Below are 10,039 nucleotides of genomic sequence, written 5' to 3'. Positions count from 1 at the left end.
GGTAGACATGACATTAACCTGTCTACAGTATACAGAACTTGGAGGAATATTCAGTCAAGAGTTGGGATTAAGCACAAGACATAGGGACAGGGAGGCCAAGGAAGTTCAGTACTACGGATCGCCGGCGACTTGGTCAGATTGTGAGAAGCGGAGAATTGAAACGCGTTGAGAATATCAGAAATGAGATGATTAATACAGGAAGTCATCAGGTATGTAGCGAATCCCTTACACAAGAATTACAAAGACTTAACTGGGTGAAAGAGCGCGGAATTCCCTCACCATTGATGAAAAGGAACACAAAAAAGACGTTAAAACAGGTGAGTGCAGAGCTCAGGAAAATCAAGTTTGGGATAATGTTTTCTGTTCTGATGAAAGTTTTGTCTGGCTTTTTGCGAACTGTGTGAAAATTTGGACAAAAGATACTGTGAAACCTATCTAGCAACGCACAAAACATAGCCCGATATTTTACATTTGGGGCGGGATATCATCCCGTGGAGTGACTCCGCACAACCGACGCCGTTGCGTATTTTCACTGAAAATCTGACGAAGGAACGATATGTTGACATCTTACATGATCACCTCCTCCCAACGGCCCGAACACTCTGTGAAGATAATTGGATTTTCCAGCATGATAACAACCCAAAACACTGCAGGCTACACAAAACAGTGCTTGTCGGACGAAAATGCAGGGCATTGCAGGGCAAGGTGGTTTCACAAAGTACTGAAAAGATACTTAGACTGTAAGAGAATCAGATCTCAACATATTCATTTAAGTAAATCTTCAACATAGTCTTTATCCATGTATTAGATAGATAGATGCCGAAACAACTTTCTCAATAATTTCTGGGAATACTATATATTCACCCTCAGAGGCAGCGGTGAACGTTGCTGAGTTATTATGTTGAGTCTGTGTCTGGATGCCTGAGTGCTCATATCAGTGTACGAAAGAGCCACTGGCCCGCTAGCCTGTGGCTAGTAAAAATATAGTCGGGGTATTAAATCTCCACAGTCAATGGCCTGACTGGCTAGTGAATTTTCATGGGGTCATTTTGTAAATATATCGCTCTCTCTGAATTGTTAAGTTATAATACACTTTTAAGTCATTCAGTATTATGGTCTGATAAAAATGTTCATCATATTAGCAGCTTATTGATGAAACCCGTGTCATGCCAACAACATCTTATTCAATCTCATCTATTTTTGTAATCTTTTGCTTAGTTTCTACTTTCAAATTAAGGGCTAGTGAATTATTTTGTGGGCTTGTAACTTACAAGCATGGCAAGCCCGACTGGCTAGCAAAATTTGGAAACTATTTCGCACACTGGATCCTATCACTAATGGTACTTGTAATAAAGCCATTAATTGAGCATCAATTGAATGGCGACAAATACACAAATGTATAATAATAATAATAATAATAATAATAATAATGGCACTTATATTGCGCTATATCCACGCCATAAAGGTATGCTCAAAGCGCATTGCCTCAAACGATGGAAACAGAGGCAGTTGAGTTCTCCACAGTGGTATGAGTTATGTATCTTTTAGGTATAGTGCTTGAAAAGGTAGGATTTAAGACTGGATTTAAAAGTTTCAAGAGATGGAATCAACTTCAGTGATTCGGGTAGAGAGTTCCACAGAGTAGCGGCTGAGACAGAAAAGGATCTGGAGCCGAAAGTTTTAAGTTTGGTGACACGCACCCGAAGGAGCTGTTGATGACTAGAGCGTAGAGTTCTTGAAGGGAGGTATGAGACAGTCAGATGACTCAGATAGGCAGGTCTAGTACCATGGACAGCTTGGTAAGTGAGTGAGAGTATTTTGAAAATGATTCGCTCAGGAATGCGGAGCCAGTGAAGGGAATGCGGAGCCAGTGAAGGGAATGCGGAGCCAGTGAAGCGAGTTAAGCACTGGTGTGATGTGTGACCTTTATGTTCGTCCGAGTGACCAATCTGGCAGCATAGTTTTGGATGTGCTGCAGACGTCTGATTTGTTGTTTGGTGATTCCATAGAGCAAACTGTTGCAATAGTCTAATCGAGAGAATATCAGAGATCTCACGAGGGAGGCAGCTGCGTCTCTCGTCAACAAATGTCTGATGGCACTGATGTTCCTCAGGTGGTAATGACTGACCTTGCAGCAGTGGCTCACGTGATCTTCCATGGATAGCGAGGAGTAAAGGTACACACCGAGGTTATTGACAGATGACTTGAAGGTGATGTCAGCTGACCCGATAGACAGATGACTTGAAGGTGATGTCAGCTGACCCGATAGACAGATGATCCAAAGTACATTTCCGTAACCTGGATGGAGGTCCAAACAAAATCACCTCGGTTTTGTCTGAATTGAGTTTCAGCTTGTTCTTTTCCATCCATGTACTGACATCAGCAATGCACTGTTGCATTGCATGTTTTGCTTCAGATTGACTGATGGGTGTTGGCTTAAAGCTGTTCTGTACTTGCGAGTCATCTGCATAGAAGTGATGAGGTATATGATGTTCTTCAATACACTGACCTAGAGGTGTTGTATAAAGGGTAAAAAGTATTGGCCCCAACACTGATCCTTGTGGTACTCCACAGAATAATCTGGCTGGAGTGGACATCTCATCTCCAATTAGGACTGTCTGTGACCTGTTTGTCAGGTACGACCCAAACCACTGAAGCGGTATCCCTGTGATGCCGAAGGTATTCTCGAGACGATGCAATATTATGCTATGATCTATGGTATCAAAGGCGGATGACAAGTCTAGCAATACCAGCATAGCAATATCCCCTCTGTCAACAGACATGTGCACACTATTCATCACACAGTTTAATGCTGTTTCCGTACTGTTGGCCTGTCTATAAGCTGACTGATACTTGTGAAGTAGATCATTTGAGGTCAGGTGGTACAGCAACTGTCTCTTAACTATTTTCTCTAGGATTTTGGATATGAACGATAGGTTGGAGACTGGCCTATAGTTCTTGAGTAGCTGCGGATCTAAATTTGGCTTCTTCAGAAGGGGTTTGACAATGGCTTTTTTAAAATAATCCGGCACAACACCCGTGGATATACTGACATTGATTATATCTGTGATGGTGGGTAGGAGAACGTCCAGGATCTTCAACATGAACTTAGTGGTGGCTAGATGTTGGTCTCGAGGATGCACGATGTTGGTTTGGAATGAACTAAACTTGGTGCCCGTGTAGAGGATGGTTCGTTGTCCATATCGGACTCAAACATTTTCTTGTTACAACCCTAGGTGAATCTCCACCATGAAAGTGCTGCAACTTGGGATGCATCTTCGTGGATTATTGAGGTGATGGTTCGTTGTCCATATCACCAGAATCAAACTAGTTGGTCTGGTGTATTTGCCTGTAAAATACGGGTCGTTTGAACTGAACTTAAGTTTTTCAAAAGAATTCGTTCGAGTATTTACAGCATACTAAATAACATAATTATGCATACAGACGTACGTACAAACGTGGCATTTGGTGAAAACGTGGAATATGGAGCAGGGGTACTGTTTCCTTTTAATACAAACCTCAGAGAGCAATATTCCAGTCAGTTACGACTTCTGTGCATAATCATCCTGTGATTGACATCTTTCTATAAAACTCTGGGTTGACCAGTCAACAGCCTGACTATTCACTATTCTAAGCTAATGTTGTTTTTAATATTCGGCGTAAATGTTGTTTATGTATGTTTAACTCAGTCAACTCTAAGCTTCAATGTATTCAGTGGAAATGTACCGTATAGGATTTCAGGAACGATAACTCCACCCATTACTTCTTCAATAATCATTAAAGCATACTATCGCATCGCTGAGTAATTTCAAATAATGAAAACAGCTTTAAAATGTATTTTATTGATCATTTTTACAACATAGTGGCTGTAATCGTGGCAAAACACTGGTGTATCGGTATCATCGGTGCCATCCACTACCTTCAAAATCATACTTTAAATAATGAAATTTAAAATGTATCTCATCATTTTACATAAGCCGACCCTCTTCTACTGACTGCTGGTTTGGTCCTCAAAATTCGGCTTATCTACGGTAATATATTATTATAATCTCTTTATATAGCGCCGAGTTCCAGCTAGGCTGCTCACAGGCGCTTTGTTTTTTCCCTCGATCATAGGATGTCAGTCTCAACTGCACTTCGTATTATCAATCTCAACTCCCTGGGGTTGCATACAACTCTTGCAGCCACTAGGCGCATCGGTCAGGTTAATGTGGCTTTCTCATCGCCTTAGCCCCAAGGTGTTCTTCAATATGCTAAGGCTCTGCAGTGGCGTTTTGATGCTGTGCTGTTTTAGCTATGACACTCGCTGCACAAACTGGTTCCCGACCATCTATGCGTGTCGTCAACTTGTGAAAACAAGAGACGGGACCCAGCTTACTCGCGGTCGGCGGCACAATCGACTTTAGAAAGCACTTGGTTTGTAAGCAATGTTGAATTTGTAGTATATATTTATAGAGGGACCCAGTGACAAGCGTATTAACGGTATATAAAGAGTATGGCCTTATATATACCATGATTTCGTTGCCATGATAGCAACAGTCCACTTGTTTTCAGCAGCAGGAATTTTGTTGAAATCAATGGCGGCCCCTAAATGGCCTCCAACTGGTTCAAGAAGTCTTGATACAAGTAACACATCACAATAATGCCAAGTAGCAATTTCAGGTTTAAGTAAGGATGAGGAAGTCAGTATGGTTGACTGCAAAATAAACATCATAAGGCTAAGTTTCTTATATTTAGAAAATTTAAGCTTTGAACGTTTGATAGTTCTTAGAAGACCATCAACGTTCAGAATGGATCAGTTTGGTTTCAGTGAAATCATCACTGTCACTGATGATGTTCGAATAAATGATGACTGAGCAGTCATAGTGAATTAGTTACTGATTGTGCAAGAAAAGCAGATTGCCATTAATCAGTGTACAGCACTGTATTAGTGATATACCTGCCCAAGCATCTTGTCACAGTGTACCCATAGTGCATATGAATAAACTCGTATTCCAGCCAAGGCCTACATTGAGTTGTCCAGCATACCTTGGTATAGTGCAAAGTCGTCTAGTTATATGCTGGACTAAGTGTACCCCAATATGTGATGGAAAGTGTGCTAACGTGTGCAGCACAACTACTTCTGTAAGCCAACAACAAGCTGCTAAAAGAAACTGATGCAAGATTTTGGTTTTGTTTTACACCTCACATCATTGTTATAACCACACTCCACTCAAGGTACTCATTGTGACATAAAAGATAAGCATCTGTCAGATATCTGTGAGAGTTGATGTAGACTGTCACAGACAATTCTATTGTTTTTTGTTTGTGAAACCTCTGTGCATTATGTTTCTTACATAACTGAACAGAATCAAATACTTTCCCCAATTAATTATAAATTCGTGATTTGACATGTGTAACCATAGTAAGGCCACATAAAAATTATTTCTTGTTTCTCATTATGGCCCGACCCTAAATTTTAATTTTATTTTTTTGCACTGGTAAAGCTTGCAGACTTCCGAAAAATGTCGCAGCTTTTAGCATTCCAAGTTTTCGACTAACATTGTATAGAAATCAGAAACAAGAATATTAAAAAGTAAGAATTTTTTTTACGTCCAGTTATAGTGTGAAGCCCATTTCTGGTGTCCCCAGCCGTGATGTTGCTGGAATATTGCTAAAAGCGGCGTAAAACCAAACTCAGTCAGTTATACTGGTTCAGTTTATGGTTAGTATCTATAATTGGATCATATCTTGATATGTTTGTCAGTATGTCACAACTTAAGGAAGAAAGGGTACACTGACAGTGAAACAAAACATACAACACACTTTGTAAGTCAAATATTGTAAGGATGAAAAAGAAAGGTTTTGTGTCTCTTTTGGATGCCAACAATTAGATAGTACTGATTAAACTAAAACTTCAGGCCAGCATCATTTGTAAAGCAAATAATTCCAACAGTATATGAAGTGCTATGAGTCAGTATGAAGTAATCGTATGATGTAGTTGTTGAACCGTACCAGACTTAACTGTATAGATGAGGGTCTGACAAGGTAAAAAACGCTTGAATTTGTCAACCTGATTTTGAAAAAAACCCATTCAACAAGATTTGAATCAACCTAGAACATGTAGATAGCAAAAATTTTATAGAATGCATTGAAGTTTGCTAGCATGTACATCTATTTCAATTATTTGTTTTCTTGCATGCATGTAATAAGATTAATCCACAAATCAATGAAAACAATGTACACAAGTATGTTGACTTTAATCATGTATTTGGATGATATACCCGGTAATGAAACTTATGTACCTATTTATGATAAACCAAATGCACACCTGAAAGTGTTGAAATAGAGTAAATAAGTTCATAATAATATAATATCATGTAAATCTACTGGGTTAATACGTGTATTTAGCTTTGATTGTGTAATCATTGACAAAGTCGACAAAGAATTGTTACAAATTGAGAGGCTCAAGTTATGTGTACCATGAATGATCATTGTCTTGTTGCAACAGGAGCTGCACTGCCATGGCAGACTATGATGACTTTCAGGACGATCTGTACCAAAGACATTCACAAAGAAGAGTTGCACAATGGGATGACTACCAGGACAGAGTTTCTGGGAGCATTGAAGGCTCGGGGAGAGGGACAGGAGAGTTTATGTGAGGCAGCCACGGAATGGAGAGACCCTGACTTGGACAACAGGTCACACTCGAGAGACAGGTCATGGGATGCCAGGGATTGGGATACAGAAAGAGATGACAGGAGAGAACAAGATTATGATCAGATGTCTAGGGATAGGAGAGAGAGGGAAGAGAAGTACAGAGGTAGGACAAACAGAGATATAGATGACAGTTTTGGTGACGCTATGGAACGGGATCTGTTGCCAGACTGGGGAGACTGGGGAGAGGAAGCTGAGGATGAGATGGATTTGAATGTACTGCCTGTGAGTGAGGGCAGACTACACACTTTCATCCCTGGAGGAGATCATTTGGACAACCAGTCACAAGTGAAACAGTAAGATTTGTGATTTGAGTATCCAGTGAGTATCAACACTGGAACACAATAAAACCCCAGAGAAGTACCTTAAGTTTGGTAAAATTGCAACTGAATAGCAATCTCACACACACACACACACACACACACACACACACACACACACACACACACACACACACACACACACACACACACACTCCCTTGCTCCCACCTTCCCTCTCTCCCACTCACTCACTCACTGTTTTCACCAACAGATCTAGGAGAGCAGACAGACATCTGGGACATGAGGATCAACTATGGCCATATGAAGAAGAACCTTTAGTCAGGGTCAGTGTCTTGTCAGTCTTCTTCATTAGCCCACCTGAATCTCTGAAAGGTGTCTCTTCTCAGACACCTTTCAGTCACCTGTTGTATTTCAACCATCGGTTCACATAGTCATCATCATCAGTTTGAAGAAGTATCAACTTAACTTTCACTCATTCAACAAGTTTTACAGTTTCATATAAATTTGGGGATGTGGGACTGGAAAATCTCCGAACTGTGAATAACTATATAAGGTATGAATTCATGACATATATGGTCATACACGGTTCAAAGTTTTGCACTTCATCTGGCGAGATCGCTATTTAATTTTAATTAAGAAATGTACCCAGAACAGAAATGCTTTGCTTGCAGAACATGCAGGTAGAAAATATTGTGCGTGAAATGTACATTTATTTGCATGAAACATGCAGGTTTTTGTGTTAATGCAAACACTGACTGCATATGTGGACAATGTACTTCATTAGTTTTTAAGTTTTAAGTCCCCATGAATATAGGAATTATGAAGTATATTTGATGCAGAAATGCATGGCAATATTTTACACTAAAACTGATGAGAATTGATTTTCAGCTTCCTGTTGACAATACCATGGAGGAATGGAACGTGGTGAAGCCAGATGTCCAAACCAAAACAATTATGCTCAGTGGTCTCCCAAGAATAACAAGACCGGCAGATGTATGTAGCTAGCCCTTATATGTTTTTACAGAAATATGCCTCTTCAATTCCTCAAAATGGGTATAATATGACGCCCATTTTTGGTGTATCCTGCAGTGCAATACAGTACAGCAATACTCACTCATAGTAGCACATTCTGAGTGTGACATTTTGGCATAGATGTTATCATCGGAAGTTTAGCTTGATTATGGTGTAAGGATCTATACCAAAACATCGCCTGGTAGATATTAAGAAGTTGTAATCCATACAATTGCTACGACATTACCCAACTTCTGAAGATGTCTATCAAACATTACTCTCTCATTATTTTTTGATATGCAGCTGAGGTGTCATGAAGGACTTACTGTTTGTTTATGTAGCTATGGCTGAAAATCAAGGGTTTCTAATCTGAGTGTTAAATATAGGAACTGTAGGAGTTTCCTTACTCCAAGATCCTCTTGACTTTTTAGATGGAACAGGAAACACAGTCTTCTGAGGTGCCCAGTTCTGTTAAACAGAGTTTTTAAGCATAATTTTTAAATATGTATACGTACAAAATTGTTGACCACCCCAAGTATTAGGGGTGGGTATTGCAGGGAATTTTCATATTGCGATATATTGCGAAGGGAAAGCATGTATTGCGATATGTATTGCAATATATTGCAAGGAGTTATTTTTAAACAAACAACTACTTATGATCGAGTTAATGCTTGATTTATAAAGCAAAAACACAACAAAATAACAATGCTTGATTAGGCTTTTATAAAAACTTTTAATCATGACAAACTAAAAAATATAAATAATATTTGGCACAAATGAAACAAGGAAAGGAACAATTTAAAAAACGGAAATATCCGAAGATTTCCGAGTGTTACGAAGTTTTCTGAATGCATGTCAAAATACTGGTTTTCGATCGACGTATCGCAATACATATCGTTTTCATGTCTGAACCAGTAAATACTGGTAAACCGGTTCTATTGCAGAGCCCTACCAAGTATACAATCAAACCTAACATCTTTTACAAAAATTTGTGTCAAGCTTGTAGATCATTTTTACCTTTCTTGGGCGGTGGGGTAGCCTAGTGGTTAAAGCGTTTCGCTCGTCACGTTGAAACCCCGGGTTTGATTACCCACCTGAGTACAATGTGTGAAGCCCATTTCTGGTGTCCCCTGCTGTGATATTGTTAAAAGCGGCATAAAACCATACTCACTCACTCACTTTTACCTTTCTGCTCATCATGTTAATTTTATCTAACTTCATTTCATATTTGACCACTGACCCTCGCACTGAAGTACTGTTGGAAACAGGAAAAAACTGTTTTTTTCGAGTTGATATCTACAATTTATGTAGTTAATATGTGTAAGTGTGAAATATCTGTTAAACTAAGTTCGACCTAACTACAGTCTCAGTGGTAGGGAGATAGGAAACGTAGAAAAAGGACTTTACTGAAGAGAGATTAGTGCAGAAATGAGCAATGCAAAGCTACTTGTTTGGAACAAGCCATGGCTTTATGCAAATTAGTGTGCGATGATATTATAATACAAAGGACAATTTTAAATGTCCACTTTAAAATTAAACTTAGCTTTATTATTAACGATAGCTGACGTAAAAAATAATAACTTTAATACTGCAGCTATGAAGGATGTAGCTACCATGGAGTCTCACTATCACTATCAAAAGAAACATGTAGGAGGGGTTGTCTCAAAAGCAAATCCATGACGGGTGTCGGTGGTTGGGGTCGGGCTGGGGGATAGAGATATCAGCTGAGATACAATAATCCTTTGGGGGAATTAAACTGGGAAGCAAACAGCATGTCATAACAATTTACAAATAATATCCAGTCCTGTCGATCTTCTGGGTAGTCATGCCACCTATATATTTTGAGACATTTAATACGATGGCTGATTTAAGCTTTTCCATGGGTATCATACCCTTTTACGTATCTCAACATATACTTTATGATCAATAGATGAGACATATTCAACACACATGAAAAAGCATAAAATATCTTTGAGATGACCCCTTGTGCATGTAGGCAGGATGTGCATTTCATGACAGGTGAGTCGACGGTCCGTCATGTTTTCTCACA

At 39.4% G+C, this 10,039-nt stretch overlaps 1 protein-coding gene across 2 annotated transcripts in view; it reads left to right on the top strand.

Annotated features, from left to right (window-relative positions):
- Nucleotides 1-4,323: 4,323 nt before the first annotated feature.
- LOC124278577 overlaps nucleotides 4,324-10,039 on the top strand; it is an 80,610-nt gene continuing 74,894 nt past the window's right edge. The window contains exons 1-4 of one of the 2 annotated variants that reach the window (XM_046714318.1): nucleotides 4,324-4,420; nucleotides 6,491-6,992; nucleotides 7,229-7,301; nucleotides 7,867-7,971. In XM_046714318.1, coding sequence (XP_046570274.1) covers nucleotides 6,514-6,992; nucleotides 7,229-7,301; nucleotides 7,867-7,971 — 657 coding nt within the window. In that variant the 5' untranslated portion in view covers nucleotides 4,324-4,420; nucleotides 6,491-6,513. The remainder of the gene's footprint in view (nucleotides 4,421-6,490; nucleotides 6,993-7,228; nucleotides 7,302-7,866; nucleotides 7,972-10,039) is intronic. The other variant, XM_046714319.1, reaches the window with a different exon arrangement.

Source organism: Haliotis rubra, unplaced genomic scaffold (assembly GCF_003918875.1).
Source record: "Haliotis rubra isolate DU_JTF1 unplaced genomic scaffold, ASM391887v1 Scf24, whole genome shotgun sequence".
In the NCBI taxonomy this organism is placed as follows: Eukaryota; Metazoa; Mollusca; class Gastropoda; order Lepetellida; family Haliotidae; genus Haliotis; species Haliotis rubra.
The sequence above is the reverse complement of the archived record's forward strand: the minus strand, read 5'-3'. Positions and strand labels throughout refer to the sequence as shown.